Below are 24,631 nucleotides of genomic sequence, written 5' to 3' on the forward strand. Positions count from 1 at the left end.
TGTGTGAGCATTGTTTCCTAAGGTCTGATTGTTCTCACCCACACATACACAAAAATACAACGGCATGAAACCTCAAATGTAAATACAAGTAGAAAACAAGTAAGTCTTGCTCACAGAGGCTAGCGTGCATTGCGTGCAAACACAAAAATAAAAATTTTGATGGGCAAGTGTTTATTTAAAACAAAAGCTAAGTACATTGATGTGTGTGTCACTAAATAATACTCATAATGGCAAAATACTGACATGGCCCTCATCATAAACTGTACAATGAAAAGGCCAACCAAGACAAAAAGCTTTAAAAAAATAAAAATAAAATAGTAATAATAATAATTAGATGGGCTGTCTGTTGCTTGTGAGAGAATAAGGCCATCATTCGTTTAAAGACAATGCAAAAGATGATGATTTTGTTTTATAACATTTACACATTGACATTCCAGTTGCTATTTCCTGTTCAATAGGACACACTTTGACCACTCTTGCTTTGCATTCTGTGTAAACATGATTGTATTGCTAAGGCTTTTTACCCCCCCACCCCCCACCCCTCACCAATTAGAAGAATACAACTACAACATACAGTATTTTCTAACACAATAAATTACATCTATTTAAAAAACTAAGTATTATAAAAAATAAAAAAACAGTTCAAACCAAAGCTTGAGCATCAGTTAAATAGTTTGTTGTTTTTGGATTATGCAGTGCATGTGTTTGTAATACCAGAGTCATTATGAGTAATGGCAGGAAAAACATAATATTTAATGAAAAATGACTTCACTTATGAAATTTCAAGCTGATTAAATGTTTTAAATCAAAGTATAACTACTAAAATGTTACGTTTCCTTGACGTTTGAAGATTTTTCCATGATTTAAAAAAAATGCATTTAATTTTAAAGGGATAGTTCACCCAAAAAATGAAAATTCTCTCATAATTTACTCAACCTTATGGTATTCCAGATGTGTATGACTTTCTTTCTTCTGCGTAACATAAGCAAACATTTTAGAAGAATTTTTTAGCTCTTTTCAGGTCCTTTCAATGCAAGTGAATGGAGGTTAGAACTTTGACGGTCCAAAAAGCACATAAAGGCAGGATAAAATAATCTTTATTTTTGGGTGAACTATTCCTTTAAAGTGCCCTAATATTTTCACTTTTTCGACAACTATGGGAACCCTGAATGTTCCTACTCATTTTAGACAGTAAATTACCCTTTGCCTCGTCTACTACTTGCATGAAATGAACATGAAAGGGCTGAGTGGTTAAAGTTCTAAATAAGAGAAAAAGAGAAAACTGAGTGAAGCTCATCTATAAACACAAGTTTAAACTGGAGGTGCACTATAACGGACATCTGCGGTGAATTTGTCGTATCTCTTGGGCAGTGGAGGTTTCTTACAAATGTCTCTCTTTAGGATAATTTCCTCATTGGCGTATATTGGCACTTCTGCATCATTGGGGTGGTAGCCGGACTGATAGTCGCTGGTCTGATTGGACGATTCAGAAGCTAAAGACTCCTTACTCTTGCACCGCAGGAGTGGGCTGAGGGTGAAAGCATTAAAGAAAACATGTTTACATGGCTGTGAAATTTTCCTGGTTTTTACAGTTTCAAGTATAAGCTGTGCTTCAGGATGAAGCTGTGCTTCATGTTGCTACATCTCACCTGAAAATTGGAGTTTTTTGCACATGGCGATCCAAAACTTTCATTTGCTCACGTGATAAGCCAACTCCACAGTCCATGTGACCATTCTGTAGGGTGGAAGATCATTTAAAATGGGTGATTTTTACCATAATATATATTTCTAGGACTCAATAATGTAAAGGCTTCTCCTTTCTTATGAAAGTGTTTTTGAATTGACTTTTATATTCCAATATTAACCACTGGAATTTGGTCATATTCTGATTATGTAAACATTCAGTGTTGGGTATGTTACTAAAAAATAGTAATCCACTACAAATTACTAATTACTTCTCTAAATTACTTTATTAATTACTTAATGTAAGGACATTAAAAATAAAAAATTTAAGTTACTTTCTAAAACACTTTTCACAGACAGTTTAATATAATGTATATATTTTCTTGTTCATTATTGTTGTCTTCAGCTGTCACAGAATCTCAAACAGATTCATGTTTTTAATGTATTTTAAACAAACAATATTATTTTAGAAATATTATGACTATTCTAGTTTCTTGAAATCAGCTTAGAAATCAGAACAGAACAGTTTGCATATCGCTGTATTAATCAGAATTTCAGGCAATATAAACACTAAGAAACATTATGGTCTATAAAGAAATATTAAAGTAAAGAAACACCATACAGCTGTCTATATTTGTAACTCATGGCCTGTATTTTGCTATTCATTTTCTCTTCAGAAAAAAGGCTTAACCAGACTATGGACATTAATCATAAAAATATGAGCATATAAATATGGTTTATTCTTAGATCCTCGCTGTAGTATGTAGAGCTCAATTACCATTACAGCACTTTGCTCCAGAGGAATGTCTTCAAAAGTCGTCATCCTTATTGGCATTATACAACTGTCTATCTGCTGTGGGAACCTGTCAGGAGAGGAATGGGTGGGACCATTGTTAAATTAGTTTGACAAAGGCGTGGTAAAGCACATTTTATCCTCAAATGTCAGTTCCGTGGTAGACAAAATACGCAAGAGAAGTCATATAACTGGGGCAAAGGAATGTCTGAGACCCGTTTACACCTGGTATTAAGATGCCTCTTAGGTGATCTGATCACATCTAGTAAGTTGAGACATCGCTGTTTACATGTGGTCACTTAAATGCATCTCCAGTGACCACTGGTGTTCAGATTTCAGGGGAAGGTCTCTGATTTCATGACAACATACATTGGCAAGACAAATTTTGTGAACCCTTTGGAATTTGCTGGTTTTCTGCATAAATTGTTCAAAAACTGTGATCTCATCTTCATCAAAGTCACATGTATGCACAAACACAAGGTGCTTATCATAACAACACACAAAAAATTATAATCTTTCATGTCTTTATTGAACACATATGTTTAAAGGTTTCCGTATAGTAGACTAATGAACAGAGATGTTAACCAGTTCCAATGATTCCTTCAAGTCTTTAGCTGTCGCTCTAGGGTTTTTTTTCATTAAGCATTCTGTGGTGTGCCTTTTGAGTCATCTTTGCTGGACAGCCACTTCTAGGGAGAGTATCCACAGAACTAAATCATCTCCAATTATAGACAATTTGTCTAAATGTGGGCAGATGAATTTATAAGTTCTTCAAGATTATTTTGTAATCTTTTCCAGCTTCATGCAAAGCAACAATTCTTGATTGTAGGTCTTCTGAGATCTCTTTTTTGCACAGCATGGTCCACATCAGCAGATGTTTCTTGTGAATATTAAACTCAAAATGTTTGTGTAGTCAAAGTAGCTCTAACCCACACCTCCATTCTCGTTTCATTAATTGGATGACAGGTTTGCCAACTCCTGACTCTAATTAGCTTTTGTTGATGTGGTTAGCCTATGGGTTCATATGCTTTTTCCAACATACACTGTGAATGTTTGAATTTTGTATTGAATATGTACAAGAAAAAATACAATAATTTGTGTGTTATTGGTTAAAACAGATTGTGGTTACTCATTATTATAACTTAGATGAAGATCAGACCAGATAAGATCTGGTTTGATAGTAAAAGCAGGTAATTCCAAAGGGTTCACATACTTTTTCTTGCCACTGCAAATCAATCACTATGTCAGTGTGCTACTGCATAATAATAAACCACAAAAAAGTCATAAAAACATAGAAAACACAAATTAAACTGGAGTGCTAGTTCTCCCAGATGCACTTGAAATTCAGTCTAAACACAATATTTCGAGCATCCATTGTTTTAGTGAAGTATTTGTGTTAACCTGAGCTTCAGATGTGTGTGCTTATCATCTGTGTCCCTGCATGTTAATATCAGACACACCGAAGAGGATTTGTGAAGTTGTGTATGTTCAAATTTTCCAATCAGATGGCTATTTCCTTTTAAAGCCACTCATAACTGGACAAGTTTAAACTCTTATTATAGCTCAGCGGTTGATTGACAGGTGAGGGATGGTGATTCACTGCTGTCCGGGATGCATCAGGATGGATTAGCATTTACACCACAAATGTGATGTTGTCAAATTTGTTTTTGACTACCTCTGTATATGTTTTTTGTGATCTGATTACAACACATTTTAGATCCCGTTTCTACCTATTTTTAGCACAGACTTTTTGTGATCGGATCACCCAAAACGCATCTTAATATGTGTAAATGGTATTAAATTTGTTCTGTGAAGCAACAGCTGAAACTATAGAGTAGTTAGTGTAAACTAACCCCAGCGGTGGAGCATTATCATACTGGAGGTGGGCCTCTGTGCTGCCTATGTAGGGTGTTCTATTAGATGTTCCAGATTCTTCTTCCATGTCTCCGTTTGTCAATGGGATGTAGTCCTTTCCATCCTAAAACAGACAACAAATACTAGTTAAATACAAAGATTCAAATATGATTTTTGTCATTTGACAAATGGAATAACACTCAACGCCACAACACAGTTAATTATGTATAGATACATATGTCACACACTCACACTTGCAGTCAATTCTAACCTGTTGAGCGCTAGCCTGTAGCAGATTACCCAGATGCTCAACTAATTGAGTAAAAGTTGGCCTGTCTTTAGGCCGATCAAGCCAGCAGTCCAGCATGGTCTGATATCTGGAAGAATTCAATATTGACATGGAAGAGGCTGGGTTAAATTAGTTTCAGCTTTATAGGTTCCTACTTCTCTGACCTCATTAATTAAAGTAAGTTCTTCAAGATTCTCCAAAACCAGAGATGTTCCTAAAATATTTGATCTAATATCTTTAATACTGTAGATATACTTTAATACAGGGCCACATCTGCTATGAAGGAAAATATGCAAGTCCTTTTGTATTTGCAGGGTTTATAACATAATTGTGTTCTGCAACCACTGAAAAAAATGGTGCTGATATAAGGTGTAAACAGGGTCCTGGACTACAAAGACCTGGATCCAAGATATATTCCCCTGTCTGTCACTGTCTCTGTTGATTGTGATAGATATTCAAATTTATCCTAGCACTAAAAGCTTGTAAAAAGAACTATATAATTACATCTCAGGTGTTGCATAGTCTGGAGCTCTCATTCTGGTTCCCTCCTTGAGTCGCCTGCAGAAAGACTCATCAATACACACACCTGGATATGGAGACGCACCTGCACCAAAGGACATGAGCCATGAGAATCTATCAACTACTGTAAGTACAGAAGGTGATCTTGCAAAGTAAGTGATAATACTGTGTGTGGCAGCGGGGGCGTGGTCAAGTGCCCGTCCGGAGAGAGAAAGCGGTAAGGTCACTTACACCTGAGCTAAATTATGACTAACACCTGTCTCTAATTCCAGTGAGCATGGGGAGAGTGGATAAAACCACCCACGCCACCAGCAGAAGGCAGAGAGAGAGAGAGAGTGAGAGAGAGTGAGAGTGAGAGTCTGGGTCCTGAACCATTAGTATTGTGAGACCTGAAGAGTCATTATTGTGAAGCTGTGAGCGCTGCAGTGTGTTCATTAAAATATCATCATCTATGAGTGGAGCAACTCGCCATCCATATCAAATTTCAGCACATGAAAGTGCTGAAATTTGACTCTATATATACTTCTTTTCTTGTCAAAATACATGTATTTCCTTTTTTAGGAAAGAAAACAAAACAATATGTAACAATATAATGCTTAATTTACATTTTCCAAAAAATAACCTTCCACAGTATAAAGATAGAAATGCACTAAAATATCACCAATTCATGTAACAGTAAATGTTTTCCAAAGTCTAAAGGCTTATTCACACCAAACCTGAATGGTACGAATGTTCATTCCAAACAAGCTTTTGTATGGTAACAATGGATTCCGACACTGCTTTTCATACTGAGTCTGACAAATCGTCCTCCGACAATCCGAAGGTTTTTTTTACAGAGTGTTCCAATTTATTTTTTTTTCTTCGGACTGAGGAGAAAACTGACTGACCAATTAGAGAAGACAGTCGATGCAGCTGCTCAATCCAGCATGATGGTGGCACTAATGAACTGACAAATACCGGCATTGGACGTGCAGCTGATACACACCCAAAAATGATATACTTAAAAATAAATGGTAGCAGTTCATGAACCCTTCATACTGCAGTGCAAACATAAAACCATTCTGTTTTTGAAAGTCTACTTATGGTGTTTTGTCTAAATGTGCATTATTTAATATGTATATCACTGTGCCTGTTGTATTATCATGGCATTAAAAATAGCAGCGAGGTCCAGCAATTCATTTGGACTAAGCTTGTGGTAATATCTCCTAAAAAGATTTGTTATATGCAATAATTTAGACAAACGAATTGCAGAACCAAACTGCAATTTTTATTGCAAGGATAAAATAACAAATTATTGCAACAATTTAATTAAATAAAAGGCAGGGGGGAATTGCAAGTTCGAATCCAGGGTGTGCTGAGTGACACTAATTGGCCCGGTTGCTAGGGTGGGTAGAGTCACATTGGGTTAACCTCCACATGGTCACCATAATGTGGTTCTTGCTGTCGGTGGGGTGCGTGGTGAGATGTGCGTAGATGCCGCGGAGAATAGGGTGAAGTCTCAACACACACTACGTATCCGCGGTAACATGCTCAACTAGCCGTGTGATAAAATGCGCGGATTGGCGGTCGCAGACGAGGAGGCAGCGGAGTAATTAATCCTCAAAATGCATCACCACCAGGTAAAGAACATAACGAAGCAGTTATGCCTAATTAGGTAATTAAATACTTTAACAGCATTCAATATATAAATTTCTTAACATCTGAAGGGTTAGGACAAGAGACTGGTATGACAACAGCTCCGCAACTGCCACCTACTGTACAGGGGCAAAATCGTTTTTTATTTGATGTCATGGATTTGGTGTTAGCAGGCCTTAAGAGGGAGTTTGACTAATTGAAAGAACTATTCCTCACATAGGTTGCATATTCATTTCAATGGGGATTAAATCTCTTAAACTCTCATCCACCACAATAACTATCCGCCTGGTGGACTATTGCTATCCGCTTTTCTAGAGCACTCATGAAGCTGCGTTCATGATTTGCGTCAGCATCAAGCACCTCTTTAAACTCCAAATGAACAGCGGTACAGACAACATCTCATTCTGCGTTTTCATGATAGTTATGACTTGACCTGCTTCTGTGGTAATTAACTTTCTGTCACAAGTCTTGCTTTGTACTGTACATACAAATAGCCTTCCCCATCAGTCTAATGACTCCAGGTGGACAAATGTTCCGCCCTAGTCCCACCAGAGTTTTTGCTGGTTTGTGCTTTATTAACGTTTAATTCATTAATCACAATTAAGAAAAACTAACGATGTAAACTTTTTTAATTAATCGCATACATTGACGCACTAATTTTGAAAGCTCTAATAAAAATATATAACACTCACAATCGTGCTGTTATACTCAATATCAGCACTGCTTGTGTGAAATTGCTTCATTTACATTTAAAGTTTATTTATGTGAGATTCATAACATATCAAGGCTTATTACTGTTATGAAGTGAGGACAAGGCAGACGGGAGGTGCGGATCCAACTGCGGTACTTTATTTACAAGCAAGATTATCAGACAAACACAGGAACAAAATAAAGATCCATGAGGGGAAAAAGGAACTAAAACACGAGATAACATCAAAACATACACGAGAAACTAAAACATGAGATAACATCAAAATATTCACGAAGGGCAGGGAAACCACGAACGAATAGACTGACATCCGGAAACATGAACCAGGAACATACATGTGCAGTGCACACATGAACATTGAACAATCGACAGGGAGTGAACAAAAAGCAGGGCTTAAATACACAGGGAGTGATGACTGGATTAGACACAGGTGAGAACCATGATGAGTGCAGGCAGTGAGGGAGGCCGAGAATTGTGGGAAATGTAGTTTTAGACAAGGACAGTGACACATGGGGCGGACAACAAGGAAAACGTGACATGGAGCATGAACGGTGACGGGTGAAATGGAAAACACGGAGCAGACAAGGAAACATGACATGAACGTGAATAGTGAGACACAGAACACAGGGTAGACAACAGAGGAACGTGACATAACTCCCCCTCAAAAGGACCGGATTCCAGACGGTCCTAACAAAAAAAAAAAACAGAAATACCAAAAACACAACATTACCAAGGAGTGAGGGGGTAGACCGGGGGGGAAAACAGATGATGAAAGGGAGAACAAGGGACACAGAGACCATCCAAGGAGGCACAAGGGACAACTAGGCAGTCCATGGGGGCACAAGGTGCAATTAGGCAGTCTACGGGGGCACAAGGGGCAATTAGGCAGTCCATGGGGGCACAAGGGGCAATTAGGCAGTCCACGGGGGCACAAGGGGCAATTAGGCAGTCCATGGGGGCACATGGGGCAATTAGGCAGTCCATGGGGGCACAAGGGGCAATTAGGCAGTCCACGGGGGCACAAAGGGAAATGAGACAGTCCCCGGGGCCAATTAGGCAGTCCCTGGGGGGACAAAGGGACAGGTTTAGGAGGCCAGGGAGGTATCGACCGGGCAGGGACAGGTTTAGGTGGTCTGGGAGGTGTTGACCGGGCAGGGACAGGTTTAGATGGCCCGGGGCTGGCCATAAGGCAAGGGCCGGTTCAGGGGGCCTGGGAGGAGGAGTGGCCACTGGGGAGGCCGGCGGAGCCAAGGAGGACCTCTGAGGCGGAGCCGAGGGAGGCTCGGGAGGCGAAGCCGAGGGAGGTTCGGGAGGCGGAGCCGAGGATGGCTCAGGAGGCAGAGTCGAGGGAGGTTCAGGAGGTGGAGCCGAGGGAGGCTCGGGAGACGAAGCCAAGGGAGGCTCGGGAGACGAAGCCGAGGGAGGCCCCGAAGGCCAGGCCGAAGCAGGCCCAGGAGGCGGAGCCGAGGAAAGTTCAGGAGGTGGAGCCGGGGAAGGCTCAGGAGGCAGAGCTGAGGGAGGCTCTGGAAGCTCAGGAGGCGGAGCTGAGGGAGGCTCATGAGATGGAGCTGAGGGCGGTGGCGCCATAGGCAGCTCTAGAGGCGGAGGCCTGGAAGGCTCTGGAGGCGGAGCCAAGGGAGGCTCAGGAGACGGAGCCGTAGGAGGCTCAGGGGGCGGAGCTGTAGAAGGCTCAAGGGGCGGAGCCGTAGAAGGCTCTGGAGTCTCTGGGAGCAGAGCCATAGGAGTCTCTGGAGGCGGAGCCGTAGGAGGCTCGGGAGTCTCTGGGAGAGGAGCCGTAGGAGGCTCGAGAGGTGGAGCCGTAGGATGCTCGAGAGGTGGAGCCCTAGAAAGCTCTGGAGTCTCTGAGAGCAGAGCCGTAGGAGGCTTGGGAGGCGGAGCCATAGGAGGCTCGAGAGGCGGAGCCGTAGGAGCCTCTGGAGTCTCTGGGAGCAGAGCCGGAGGCTCGGGAGGCGGAGCCATAGGAGGCTCGGGAAAAAAGGCCATGGAAGACTCGAGAGGCTCTGGGGGCGGAGCCCTGGAAGGCTTGAGAGGCGGAGCCCTAGAAGACTCGAGTGACTTGAGGGGCGGAGCCCTGGGAGGTTTGAGAGACTCAAGAGGCGAAGCCCTGGAAGGCTCGAGAGGCTTGAGAGGCGGAGCCCTGAGAGGCCCGAGAGACTTGAGAGGCGGAGCCCTGGGAGAAGGAGCCCTGGAAGACTCAAGAGACTTGGGAGGCGGAGCCCTGGGAGGCTCGGGAGGCTCGGAAAGCAGAGTTCTAGGAAGCTCGGGAGGCGGAGCTCTGGAAAGCTCGGGAGGCTCGGAAGGCGGAGCTCTGGAAAGCTCGGAAGGCGGAGCTCTGGAAAGCTCGGGAGGCTTGGAAGGCGGAGCTCTAGGAAGCTCGGGAGGCGGAGCTCTGGAAAGCTCAGAAGGCGGAGCTCTGGAAAGCTCGGGAGGCTTGGAAGGTGGAGCTCTGTGAAGCTCGGGAGGCGGAGCTCTGGATAGCTCGGAAGGCGGAGCTCTGGAAAGCTCGGGAGGCTCGGAAGGCGGAGCTCTGGAAAGCTCGGAAGGCGAGCTCTGGAAAGCTCGGGAGGCGGAGCTCTGGTAAGCTCGGGAGGCGTTGGCCCTTGGACGGTCATGGCTGCTGGCTCTTGGACGGTCCTGGCTACAGGCGCTGGCTCAGGAACGGTCGAGGCTACAGGCGCTGGCTCAGGAACGGTCGAGGCTACAGCCGCTGGCTCAGGGACGGTCGAGGCTACAGGCGCTGGCTCAGGGACGGTCGAGGCTACAGGCGCTGGTTCATTGACCTCTGAGGCGACAGGCACTGGCTCACTGACTTCTGAGTTGACAGGTTCTGGCTGGTTGACCGTGGTATGCGTGGGTACACTGTTCCTGGTCGGCGTGGCTTCAGGCTCGCTGGCCGTGGCTGGCAAGGGCTCAGGCTCGCTGACCGTGGCTGACGTGGGCACAGGCTCGCTCACCGTGACAGGCGTGGGCTCTGGCTCGCTCACGGTGACAGGCGTGGGCTCTGGCTCGCAGACCGGGGTAGGCGTGGGCTCTGACACGCAGACCGGGGCAGGCGTGTGCCGGAAGGCGGAAGCCCTTCTTCTCACCCTCCTCCGGGCTGACGAAGTGGGCCGCGCTGGCTCATGGAAGGTGACTGGCGTGAGGGTCGGTTCGCTGACAGGTGGGGCTGGTGTTACTGGGGCCGCCGGAGGTGGTTGAAGGGACTCCACTGTGGATGGCGAGGTAGGGTCCTTCTCAGCAATGCCCACGGTTAATGGTGAGCCGCAGACCCGCAAGGTCATCTCCACGAAGCTGCAGAGAGTCCACTTGTGCGTGGCCGGTGGCAACCGCTCCCTCAACGAGGCGTTCAGGTTGCCCCTGAAGTAGACCACCAGGGCCGAGTCCGGGAAGTCGGAGACGCTAGCTAGCCTGAGAAAGTCGCCAATGTGGAACACCGCCGGTCGGTCCCCTTGTTTCAAACACAGCAGCCGATAGTTGGCCTGTTGGACCGCTGGATCCATTTTGGTCGATTGTTCTGTTATGAAGTGAGGACAAGGCAGACGGGAGGTGCGGATCCAACTGCGGTACTTTATTTACAAGCAAGATTATCAGACAAACACAGGAACAAAATAAAGATCCACGAGGGGAAAAAGGAACTAAAACACGGGATAACATCAAAACATACACGAGAAACTAAAACATGAGATAACATCAAAACATTCACGAAGGGCAGGGAAACCACAAACGAATAGACTGACATCCGGGAACATGAACCAGGAACATACATGTGCAGTGCACACATGAACATTGAACAATCAACAGGGAGTGAACAAAAAGCAGGGCTTAAATACACAGGGAGTGATGACTGGATTAGACACAGGTGAGAACCATGATGAGTGCAGGCAGTGAGGGAGGCCGAGAACTGTAGGAAATGTAGTTTTAGACAAGGATAGTGACACACGGGGCGGACAACAAGGAAAACGTGACATGGAGCGTGAACGGTGACGGGTGAAATGGAAAACACGGAGCAGACAAGGAAACATGACACAAACGTGAATAGTGAGACACAGAACACAGGGTAGACAATAGAGGAACGTGACAATTACCAAGTGAGAAGATCTCCCATAGCAGCACACCAAATGACCACACATCACTTTGTGTGGTGTATACACGGTCAAATATGGTCTCTGGAGCCATCCACTTGAGAGGAAGACGAACCTATGTAAGAAAGAGTGAGAAAGAGAGGCTTTGCTCTAGTATAAGTTGGTGTATTTCACAAAGGAAATGGAATGAATTGAGTTTTTGTCATTGTGTGTAGCAACAGTCCTCACATCTCCTTTACGGACGTAATCAGGGTCTTTATAGACGTCTCTGGCCAGACCAAAATCACATATTTTCACCACGTTGTTCTCAGATAGTAGGATGTTTCTAGCTGCCAAGTCACGGTGAATGCACTGCCAACCACAAAGCAGTATTATAAATGAAGTAATAGTTTAGTTATCTGTAATGAATGAAAAATACACGAGTTCAATGCATGTAGTGTGTTTCAGTATTACCTTTCTGGAGGCTAGGAACTCCATGCCTTTGGCCACCTGGAAGCTATAGCTGATGAGATCCTCCATTGTAAGATGATCCCAGTCTGAACTGTCTATACATACATATTCATGATAAGTTAAGTTGTTGAACTGCACAGACAAGTCTAATTAAACAATATTTGGACTCTTTTAGATGGCCACTCTTTAGAATTTGTGAATTTAATTGCATTAGATAACAAGATATCAAACCAAGTGGCATTGAAAACAATCATGCTAGACCGTTCCTCAGAACTAACTTCATTTATCATTTTAAACTAAGCAAACTTATTTTTGTGAAATGTTTTGCTTGAAAATTGTGTTAATATAATTAGATAAATTAAATAAATGCCACTTGGTTTTATTTTATTTTATTTATTGTTATATAATGCAAAGACATATAGTAAAGACATATATATTACATTGTAAATACATACATTTTTAAGTATGGCTTAAGTGTTGCAGTTTCCGTAACTTTTAATAACATTAAATGAGGCATTTTTAGCTGAAGTATTTGAGTATTATATTGAGTTTGAGTCTGGTAACTACCAGTACCCAACAAGCAGTAGTCTAATGTACCTCGCTCATCCTGCACATGGGTAGTGGTGGTCTGTTCTCCCAGTCTGGTGCATACCGCAGTGCCAGCGCAGATGTCCAGTTGAGTGCTGACTCCCAGACCCAGATCCCCCTCACACAAATCCTCTACCTGCTGTACTTCCCCCCTGCATGGCCGTGAAATGTGCCTCTGAGAAACAGCACACAGGTAGATCAGTTTTAGCTGTTGTCTGGTTAGTTGGTAAGTAAGTATGTTTTTCAGGGTTAAACAGTACCAACATGTCAGAATTACATAAACTAATACTAATCAAGCCACTAATCCAGGTATACTTTGTCACAGGGGTGTCATGCACCTGAAATACCAATCCGTGCAACTTAATTTACAAATATTTTTTTAATTTCACAAGCATCATGGGGAAACTACATTGCTATGGAGAGAGCTACTTACTGACCTAACCGCATGTATACAGGTGTAAAGAGTATGCAGTTTATAGGGTGCATGTTAAAGGGAATGCTACATTCTTGCAATAAGCCACTCTGTTGTCCATGTAATCATAGTCAATTGTGACCACATCAGAGGATGGCAGAGCATTGTTAAAATGATGACCTAAGATCTGTGGAACCACATTACAGGCTCTTTGACAGGGTCATAATGGAATATGGGCATTTACCTTGTAGGGACTGTATTCTCCTCGCTTGCTTTTTAAATAGCTGGAGAGGTTTCCATGTTTACAGTACTCTACAATCACCATCAAGGGTCCTATAAAGGAGTCAGTAAAAGACAGAGACAGGAAGAAGGCTTTTAATATAGGAAGATTGTGTTTTTATCAACAACTAGCAATCACTTTGTGGTGTTTTTCATGTGTTGCTTACAACATTTTACAGTGAAATTTTGTCAGTCAAAATAATTCTACTGAAAAGAACATATCTACAGAAAACTTCAGATAGAAAGGGAATGTTTCCACTTTCTCAGAAAAGTATTTAGAGTAGAGAGAAGTCATTTTTGTCAATATTTCAGAGCTTTTCAACTACAGCACTGAAAAAGAGCTCAAATGGGAAACTAACCCCCTGGTTTGGTGCAGGCTCCTAGAAGGTTGACCACATTAAGATGATGACCAATATGGATCAGAATCTTCAGCTCAGACATCAGAGCACGGAACTCACTGGAGGTAGCACCCTCTGTTGGAGTTGGAGAATATTGCAGCCAGATGTGTTACAACGTGAAGTAAGGATCTACAGGTAAAGTATGACCAGGGCCCAAAATAAACTTTTTTCCATACCTATTAAGACCTAGCCATTAATATTTCTCACTGAGCCAGGATACCAGAACATTCTGTGTGTGATTTCTAAAAATATTTTTAATTAAAAATAGGTTTTGTTGCTGTTTTGTACTTTGTTGTTTCAAAAGTTTGTTAAAAACATGATTTGGGTCAGGCTATCATTCTAACAATTTGTTTTATGTTGACATTTCTTGAAAATTATCTGGCCATTGGTCAGTAATGAAGTTTTATTGACTCCAAAGCTAATTTTACTCTCATTTAGCACTTAATGGTTTTGGTACCTGTGACTGACACAGACCTAAAGGGATAGTTCACCCAAAATGTTTTATTATCTCATCATTTACTCACCCTCATGCCATTCCTGATGTGTATGACTTTCTTTTGTCTGCAGAACACAAACATAGATTTTTTAGAAGAATATCTAAGCTCTGTTGGTCCTTACAATGCAAGTGAATGGTGACCAGAACTTTGAAGATCCAAAAATCACATAAAGGCCACAAAAAATAATCCTGGCCATCAATTTCTGCAGAAGAGATATAATAGGTGTGGGTGACAAATAGATAAATATTTAAGTGCTTTTTTTATTATAAATCTCCACTTTAACTTTCACATTCTGTCAAATTCTGAAAGTGAAAGTGAAAAAACAATGTGATTAAAAAAATTAATTAAACCACTGGAGTCTTATGATTGCATTTATGTGGCCTTTATGTCATTTTTCTAGTCACAATTCACTTGCATTTAAAGGACAAAAAGATATTCTTCTAAAAATCTTTGTTTGTGCTCTGCGGTGTCATGTACATCTGGGACAGCATGAGGGTGAGTAAATAATGAGAGAATAATTTTTTTTTTGGTGAACTATCCCTTTAAATGATGATATATCTGTAAGATTTGTCATTTGAATCATTGCGTGTATAAGCCACACATATAAATCAGATGTACACAAGAATTAAACCAAGTAATCAGATGCATTATACCCTTGAGCATCTTCACTGCTACTGTAGTACAGGTGGTGGCCTTCTCGATACCATATGCAGTTGCCTCCACTACTTGACCAAATGCTCCTCTGCCCAGCGGCTCCCCTAGAAAACAGTGTACCAAAATTTGTGAACATTAAACATGACATGCATAATAACATTTTTGTAGAAAGGTTTTAGGTGTTTCAAGGCTTAGTCTCACCTAGTTTCAGTCTATCATGCGGAAACTCCCACTTGCTTGCATCATAGGTCAGTCTCTCACAGTGCTCATCCATTGGCATATCATCTGAGTCAAGGATGATTGATAGGTAGCCAGTTTTCAGCTCTACATTATTAGGCTGCAAGAGAGGGAGAGAAAAAAGGGAGGGAAATTAGAGAGAAAAGGAAAGCACAAAAAAATGAAAAGCACTTAGAGGAACACGGGGACTCCTGTGTGATAGTATCCCAGTATGTGTGTGCTTGTGTAATATGAGGGAAAATGAGTGATCTTCCTTGAATCTGTGTCTCCATCCCTGAATTTATGCTCATAATTACTATTTTCAACACATCTAAACTGTAAAAAGTGGTAACCTGCAATTGTTACTTTAACTCTCTGTTACTGCTCAGGTGTTTTAGCCATTTTACTTTCTTTTTAAAATAAAAAATGGTCTCCTTCATTGGCGCAGTACAAGTCTTGGTGACATTTCCTCGATATGTTGGGTTCCCATGTTTTATGGGGACTTTCCATAGATATAATGGTTTTTATTCTGAACAAACGTTATATTCTGTCCCCTAAACATAACCCTACCCCTAAACCTAACCCTCATAGAAAACGTTCTGTCATAACGTTCTGCATTTTTATATTTTCAAAAAACATAATTTAGTATGATTTATAAGCTGTTTTCCACATGGGGACCGACAAATTGTCCCCACAACGTAAATATTTTTGAGTTTTACTATACTTATGGGGACATTTGGTCCCCACAAAGTGATAAATACACACTCTCTCCACACACACACACACACACACACACACACACACACACACACACACACACACACAAACAAATGGACTTGATTTGATGAGTCTACGTGCTTGCAAAAAAAGTATGACATTCTTATTCTTATCAAATTTGACACACCATAGGAAATGAATGGCTGAGACTATAACACAGATCATTTTATACTCAAAAATATTCACACATCATACAAATAGCACAATTTCTAACTGTGTGCATAAATGTAAATATTAAAAATCTGATAAATCACATTGAAATTGAATAATTTGACAAATGATAGAGCATGACTGAGTGACAAAGCAAGCCAAAAACCTCAACCCTTGTCATGCTTGAGTCCCTCACAATCAACTAACCTCATTATAAAGATAACCACTAATGAGTTACTGGATGCCTCTAGCACCTACTCAGTCCCCACATACAAAGTCAAAATTACAGCTGGGGCATGGTGGGTACTGGGGCCCTAGGATGGATGGCTTACATGACGCACCAGAGCAGCATGTGGGCTTCATGCACAATAGAAATGGCACATGCCAAGCCTGGTTAGTCAGTTCTAATCAGTCAGAGAGCAGTATTGTGTGCATTTGTGTGTGTTTATGAGACAGGGAAATAAAAAGAGATGGAATGGAATGTTACCAGTTTCCTGTTGCGAATGACTAAGACGATGAGGAGCCAGAGGAACATGCCAATGACCACAGCACCAATAGGCATGATCAATTCCACATTCATCTTTTCTTCTGCACCTGTTGGATGGGTCACATGATCAGTTAAAAATCACAAGAGAACTGAACACAGAAAGACACTTTAAAAATATTTATACCCTATAATAGACAATAATGATTACAATAACCAAAAATGATTCCCTCATTTCACTAATTTAACAGAGACACAAAAATAATGCCTCTTAATTTTAGGCTAATTGTCAGTATATGATAATATAAAAACAAAATATTATAATACATTTTATTATAATTGAATATCAATCCTTGCATATTTATGTTGAAGACATGATGGGAATGGATTATCGTAATGTCTTTTATATGTATTACTTTTCTGCTACAAATGGTACAACACCTGCTCCCAGCTGCACCCCCCCCCCACGCTTCTGAAAATGGGGGCGGAAGATGATGAGGAGGCCTTTATGGATCTCTTCGAAAGGACGGCGGAGATCTGGGGCTGGCCGCGTGAACAATGGGCGGCGAAGCTCCTTCCACTACTGTCCGGCGAAGCACAACTTGCGGGCGTAGCGTCTGGGCCGGCCTGTTGGGGTTGCGAGGATCCATGTCCCCAACACCCCGCAGGCTGCCCCCAATCAAGCTGGTTGTAATCAATCCACGATCCACCAATGCTTGGTTCAACCCAGGGCATTGGGCACAGCTAAGGTGGTGAGGGTGAAGTGTGTGCATGGAGATATTCACAAATACCCTGTGGTGACCCTTGTGATTAAATTTAGGGGAACAAAGCATAGAGTGGAGGCCGCGGTTAGTTCCAGCCTCACCCATTCGCTGATTTTGGAGACTAATTGGCCTGAATTTAGAAATGTATTGAAGAGAATGTGTGCGGATGGGTCCTGCATAAAAGCGATGAGGTGTGATACGTGCGATGCTCTGGCGGGGGAGGCGGAGCCGGGGCCGTCTTTGTCGGCTCCATGTCATGATGACGTGAGGGGGTGAGAGGCTGCGGCCCCTCCCATCCTCAGGGGATTTCCCGAAGGGGATTTTCCTCTGGAGCAGTCGCGAGACGAAACCCTCAGGCACACCTTTGACCAAGTGAGAGTGATTGATGGTCAACAACTCTTCCCGAATGTCGCACTTTCATATCCCTATTTTACAATCATAAACGAGCGGTTGTATAGAGTGACGCAGGACACCCAAACAAAGGAAGATACAACCCAGCTCTTAATACCGAGGAGCTGCCGGGAAATGCTTTTCCAGGCGGCTCATTATAATCCAATGGCAGGTCACCTAGGGGAAAGAAAGACACTGAACCGCTTAATAGCCCGTTTTTATTGGCCGGGCATTGGCGGCGATGTCCGCAGGTGGTGTGCGGCGTGCCGTGAATGCCAGCCGGTAAATCCACCGGCCACCCCAAAAGTGCCATTGCACCCCCTCCCGCTGATCGAGGTCCCCTTCGAGAGAATTGGCATGGACCTTGTCGGGCCATGAGAGCAGTCAGCATGCGGGCATTGCTTTATATTAGTCCTAGTGGATTATGCAACGCGATACCAGGAAGCATCTCAGCACGTAGTGTTGTGGAGGCACTCTTCAAAATAATCTCCCGGGTGGGGATTCCGAAAGAAATCCTCACTGACCAGGGCACAACCTTTATGTCACGTACACTCTGTGAGCTTTATGAATTATTGGGTATTAAATCGATTCACACCAGCATTTACCATCCGCAGACGGATGGCCTGGTGGAGCGATTTAATAAAAACCCTTAAGAACATGATTCGGAAGTTTGCACAATGATGATAGAAATTGGGATAAATGGCTCGACCCCCTGTTATTTGCAGTACATTTACATTTACATTTATGCATTTGGCAGACGCTTTTATCTAAAGCAACTTACAGTGCAATTATTACAGGGACAATCCCCCCGGAGCAACCTGGAGTTAAGTGCCTTGCTCAAGGACACAATGGTGGTGGCCGTGAGGTTAGAACCTGTGACCTTCTGATTAACAGCCCTGTGCTTTAGCCACTACGCCACCACCACTCCTACATGGATGTGGTGGTGGCGAGAGGTCCTGCAAGCCTCTACCGGCTTCTCCCCGTTCAAACTGCTGTATGGGCGGCGGCCGCGTGGGGTGCTTGACGTCATCCGTGAAGCTTTGGAGGAGGGACCTTCACATAGCAAAAATGAAATTTAGTGCGTTCTTGATCTTAGAGCAAAACTCCACACACTAGGGCAACTAACACAGGAGAATTTGCTCCAGGCTCAAGAACGACAGCGCCGACTGTATGACAGGGGTACTCAGGTAAGGGAATTTGCACCGGGAGAAAAGGTACACGTATTACTCCCAACATCGTGCTCCAAATTACTCGTGAAGTGGCAAGGGCCCTTTCAGGTCATACGACGAGTCGGGGAACTCGATTGTGAGGTAAAGCGAACCGATAGAGGGGGCGCACGTCAAATATATCACCTCAACCTCCTAAAATTATTTAGGGAGGCGGTCCCTGTGACGTTGGCTACGGTAGTTCCGGAGAGGGCGGAGCTGGGGCCGGAGGTAAACACAAAGCCTATTCATAACACTCCGGTCACTTGTGGGGACCACCTCTCACCGTATCAGCTCGCAGGGGTTGCCAAGTTGCAACTAGAATTTGTGGATGTGTTCTCCCCTCGACCGGGTCGTATGAACCTCATCCAGCACCACATCGAGACCGAACCGGGAGTGGTGGTACGTAGCCGTCCCTTTCGTTTGCCCGAACACAAAAAGAAAATAGTTCGGGGGGAATTAGATGCGATGCTCTATATGGGCGTAATAGAGGAATCCCACAGCGATTGGTCCAGCCTGGTTGTTCTAGTGCCTAAGAGCGACAGGTCGGTATGGTTCTGTGTGGATTACAGAAAAGTCAACACAGTGTCTAAATTTGATGCGTACCTGATGCCCAGCGTTGATGAGTTGCTTGATCGGTTAGGCACGCAGGTTAAAGCTGCACTTTGTGGGGGGCCGCTTTTACATGCACCTAATTTCTCTCTCCCTTTTCTATTACAGACGGATGCTTCAGACAGAGGGCTGGGGGCCGTACTCTCACAGGTGGTGGAGGGAGAGGAGTGCCCGGTGCTGTACATCAGCCGTAAGCTCTCCTTGAGGGAGACCAAGTACAGCACCGTGGAAAAGGAGTATCTGGCCATCAAGTGGGCGGTCCTCACTCTCCGATACTACCTGCTGTGGCGGGTGAAATCCCCTGTACGATTTCACATGAGAAATCTAACTCCTTTCCACAAATCGAACATAAAAAATATAACAGTATAAATAAAATAAATATATAAATAACAGAAATAACACTTTAAATGCAAACAGTAAGTGGTATCCATAATCAAAGTACTGCTCTCTCAAAACTACAAGTACAAACAGAAACAAATGTTTTCTTCAAGCATGAAAAAGAGATAAATTAACTACACAGAACAACCTAAGATATGGTCAGCTAGTTTTAGTTGAGAGCTGTGGTGGTTCTGTATGTGTTTTTGCATAGTGCTCGTGTTAGCCGCGGTGTACGGCATTATTTTCTTACAATGTTTACATATTGTGTTCGTCTTGTCTGTCACTCTTTCGCCGTTTCTGATTTCCGCAGGAAAACCAAAATGTTGCCACACAAATGATTTAAAAGTGGCAGGGACATCTTCAATACTAAGTTCACCCTCACGCTTCATCACGCTGACATCACAACAACTCTCGAGACAACTTTTCACCTCGACGAGAAATCACGAGATCTCGTCACACCCTTAGTAAGTCGCTTTGGATAAAAGCGTCTGCCAAATGCATAAATGTAAATGTATGCTGAGCTGATATTTTTTCAAATAAAAAAATGCATGAAAAATTTACACCAACACAAATCAACCAGCAATAATTGATTCAAAACGTACCTAAAAGTAAGTTCTCTTATCTATACTAGATCATACAACTGGTCACTGGATCACTAGATTTAATTTCTATCTATCCATTGATCAGGTTGACACTCTCTTTCTCCTCGTGGGTACAGGGCTCCTTGTTAGCAGCCCTTGTTAGTGAATGGGACTAGCGTCTGACAGTCGCCTTGCAATGACAAGAAGAAACAGTGATGCCGAGAGACAAGTCACGTACACCCTTTTTACGAATGGCACTTATTTGCATGCCGCTGCTCTCTTTCTCTCTCTCTGTTCCTGATGTGTTTGAGGTAAAAGGGAAAGAATATGAAGATGCAAGTATCTGAGAAATGTTGTATGAGGAAAAGAGAGAGAGAGGGGTTGGGTCACCCAACTCTTCATTTGTGCTCTGAGATTTTGCTTTGTTTTCTTTTAGCACTCCCCTAAAGGATGTGTGCTAACAGAGCCCCCTTCCTGACAGACAAAAAGAGAGCTATTTTTTGCAACAGAGCCTTGTTTAAAAAAAAATCTCTTCTCAAATCAGGATAAAAGTCATTGGGAGACAGTGCACACCTCATACCCATGACACTTTTAGACAAATCAAATGCCTCCTCTAAAAGTGTGGTCTTTAATGGTGTAGCCAATATGTGATGTTTAAGCAATATTATCGAGAAAAATAGTAAGCATGATATTATAAAAAGAAATGTCCAAACAAACATTCTTTGCTTTTATAATGTCATTGTACTAAAACCAAAACGGATATAATTGTTTTTTTTTTTTAAAAAAACATTATATGCTGATTTGGGTTTTAATTTCTTTCTTTAAAAAACTAGGTCAGCAACTAGGTTGTAAATCAAATCTATTGAATTTCAACCAGAATATCAAATTCTGTAAATGCGTTATTTTCTATTGCATTAAACCTATCGTACACACACTATTAGAAAAACTATGGTCTTAATAATGATTATTCAAGATGGTGCCACGCATGGCTGCTTCGGTGTGGAGCTCTCTAGCGTTTTTGTTACATTTGTTTGTTTGTCATGTTTTTTGTCACTCTTTCCCAATCAGATTCACCAGGGATGAACTGCAGAATATTCAGCAGAGCATAACTGATAATTTTTTGCCAGTGTTTGAATATTCAGACGTTTTATTAGACATCTTAGTTGGAGGCTCAGTGGTGCTCTACAAGCGATCCAAAAGACATGCGTGAGGGAAGTGTGCCAGCGCTCTTGTGAAGCTTCGTCAACGTGGCTTTCGGACTCCGCTGCCGAGTATGTATCTGGAGAATGCCCCTCCCTCACCAAGAAAATGGATGAACTGCTTCTTCTCATAAAAAAAATAAGGACTTTTCTAACAGAATCCTGGCTGAGTGAAGCCAACTCGGACAGCGCGTTACATCTGTCGGGCTTTCAGCTCTTCAGAGCAGATCGCATCGCGGAGTTATCGAGGAAAACGAGATGCAGTGGAAAATGCATTTACATCAACTTAAGTTGGTGTACAGATGTAACAGCATTGATGAAGATATGCTGTCCTAATTTAGAGGCACTCTTCATCAACTGTATTCTTTTCTACTCACCATTTTCCTTGTTTATTCTGGTGAGTGTTAATGTTCCGCCCTATTATAAGCATGCATGAGCGCAGTATTGCAACAGCTGGCTGATCACATTACAGAAACAAAGAAACAACACCCGGACTCACTTATTTTTATTCTGAGAGATTTGAATAAAGCTAACCTCACCCGTGAACTGCCAAAATACAAACCACACATCACAAGCCCCACCAGAGACAGAAATATACTGGATCACTGCTACACCACTGTAAAGGATGCATATCTCTCTGTCCCATGTGCAGCTTTAGGACTCTTTTATCACTGTCTGGTTCATCTTCTCCCGACCTACAAGCAGAAACTAAAATCAGCTAAGCCTGTAGTAAGGACTGTAAAGAGTTGGACCAATGAAACAGAGCTGGAACTACAAGCCTGCTTTGACTGAACTGATTGGTGTGTTTTTAAGGCTGCACAGATGCTGTGACATCATATATTCGTTTCTGTGAGGATATGTGCATGCCTACTAGGACATTTTTATCATTCACCATGGTTTACAGAAAAACTCAGAAAGCTTTGTTGTGCCAAAGAGGATGCTTACAGAAGTGGGGATAAAACATTGTACAACCAGGCCAGGAACACATCAACCAAAGGAAGATACAACCCAGCTCTTAATACCACAGAGAAATCAGAGTGGCAAAAAGAAGCTACTCTGAAAAGCTGAAAAACTAGTTTTCAGCCAATGATCCTGCAGCTGTGTGGAAAGGCCTAAAAAGCATCACCATGTACAAGACACCTCCCCCTTGCTCTGTAGAGAGTCAACTAATGGCTGATGAACTGAATGTATATAACTGCAGGTTTGAAAAGCCCAGTCTCACACCCCTCCCCCACTCTGATCTTCACACACACACCAACACTCTTGCTACTCAATCTGCACTTATGATCTCTGAGGAGGATTTGTGCCGGGTCTTTTGGAAACAAAAGACTAGGAAAGCTTCAGGCCCAGATGGTATTTCATCTACCTGTCTGAAAGTTAGCGTTGACCAACTGGTCACCATCTTCACACAGATCTTCCATAGATCACTGGAGTAGTGTGAAGTTCCCTGCTGCTCCAAACGCTCAACCATCATTCCAGTTCCCCCCCAAAAAACTAAATTACAGGACTTAATGACTACAGACCAGTCGCTCTCACATCTGTGGTCATGAAGACATTTGAGAGACTGGTTTTGACCTACCAGAAGGACACCACTGGACCACTGCTGGACTCCCTTCAGTTTGCTTACAGAGCAAACAGGTCTGTGGATGATGCTGTCAGTATTATTACATCCTGCATTATATCCTGCAACACCTCAACAGACCTGGTACTTATGCAAGCATCCAATTTGTGGATTTCAGTTCAGCCTTCAATACCATCATGCCTGATCTTCTCTCAAACAAACTGACCCAGCACTCCGTGCCCACCCCAATCTGTCGATTGATCACCAGTTTTCTGACAGATAGGCAGCAGCTAGTGAGACTGGGGAAACTCACATCCGAGACCCTCACTATTAGCACTGATGCTCCTCGGGGATGCATTCTCTCTCCAGTGCTCTTCTCCCTGTACACAAATGACTGCACTGCAAAAGATCCCATTGTCAAGCTCCTGAAGTTTGCAGATGACACCACGGTCATCGGACTCATCCGCAATGGTGATGAGTCTACATACAGATGGGAGGTTAATCAGCTTGCTGTCTGGTGTGGTCATAAGCCTTGAGCTGAACATGCTCAAAACAGATGATAGTGGACTTCAGGAGAAATCCCTCTGCACTCCATCCTCCCCTCTACCCTGCACATATATTATTAATAATAATAATAATAATTCCTTGCATTTATATAGCACTTTTCTAGGCACTCAAAGCGCTTTACATAGTATAGGGGGAATCTCCTCAACCACCACCAGTGTGCAGCATCCACCTGGATGATGCAACGGCAGCCATAGTGCACCAGAACGCCCACCACACACCAGCTATTGGTGGAGAGGAGAGAGTATAGTTATGTAGCCAATTCAGGGATGGAGATTAATACAATGCCATGGTAGATAGGGGCCAATGGGGGGAATTACCACTTGCATATTTGCATAGGCCATTCTCTTATATGTCCTATTATTTGTAAGTCTATTTATAAACTTACCTTGTTTTATATTCTGTGTCTCACTGTAATGTTCTGTGTGCACTTATTTATTTTTTATCACCCCAAAAAAATTCCTTGTGTACGTGAGAACTCTTGACAATAAAGCTCATTCTGATACTGATAATAAAGTGCCCAGCATGGTCTTATGCTATTGTAGCCCATCCGCCTCAAGGTTTGACAGGTTGTGCATTATGAGATACAGTTCTTCTCAATACAATTGTACAGAGTGGTTATATGAGTTGCCATAGCCTTTCTGTCAGCTCAAACCAGTCTGGCAATTCTCCGTTGACCCCTCTCATTAGTAAGGCATTTTCATCTGCAGAACTGCCACTCACTGAATGTTTTTTTTTTTGGCACCTTCCTTAGTAAACTCTAGAAACGGTTGTGTGTGAAAATCTCAGGAGATCAGCAGTTACAGAAATACTCAAAACAGCCTGTCTTGCACCAACAATTATGCCACGGTCGAAATCACTGAGATCACATTTTCTTCCCCATTCTG

General features: G+C 42.8%; 1 protein-coding gene across 1 annotated transcript in view; it reads right to left on the bottom strand.

Moving 5' to 3' along the window:
• Positions 1–547: 547 nt before the first annotated feature.
• LOC127622055 (vascular endothelial growth factor receptor 2-like) overlaps positions 548–24,631 on the bottom strand; it is a 42,308-nt gene continuing 18,224 nt past the window's right edge. The window contains exons 16-30 of the mRNA XM_052095966.1: positions 16,494–16,600; positions 15,065–15,200; positions 14,863–14,967; positions 13,674–13,787; positions 13,280–13,368; positions 12,633–12,798; positions 12,039–12,130; positions 11,814–11,936; positions 11,589–11,700; positions 5,124–5,223; positions 4,602–4,707; positions 4,330–4,454; positions 2,462–2,546; positions 1,650–1,735; positions 548–1,528 (exon numbers count right to left, since the gene is read on the bottom strand). Coding sequence (XP_051951926.1) covers positions 1,312–1,528; positions 1,650–1,735; positions 2,462–2,546; positions 4,330–4,454; positions 4,602–4,707; positions 5,124–5,223; positions 11,589–11,700; positions 11,814–11,936; positions 12,039–12,130; positions 12,633–12,798; positions 13,280–13,368; positions 13,674–13,787; positions 14,863–14,967; positions 15,065–15,200; positions 16,494–16,600 — 1,763 coding nt within the window. The 3' untranslated portion in view covers positions 548–1,311. The remainder of the gene's footprint in view (positions 1,529–1,649; positions 1,736–2,461; positions 2,547–4,329; positions 4,455–4,601; positions 4,708–5,123; positions 5,224–11,588; positions 11,701–11,813; positions 11,937–12,038; positions 12,131–12,632; positions 12,799–13,279; positions 13,369–13,673; positions 13,788–14,862; positions 14,968–15,064; positions 15,201–16,493; positions 16,601–24,631) is intronic.

This window comes from Xyrauchen texanus, chromosome 28 (genome assembly GCF_025860055.1).
Source record: "Xyrauchen texanus isolate HMW12.3.18 chromosome 28, RBS_HiC_50CHRs, whole genome shotgun sequence".
Classification (NCBI taxonomy): domain Eukaryota; kingdom Metazoa; phylum Chordata; class Actinopteri; order Cypriniformes; family Catostomidae; genus Xyrauchen; species Xyrauchen texanus.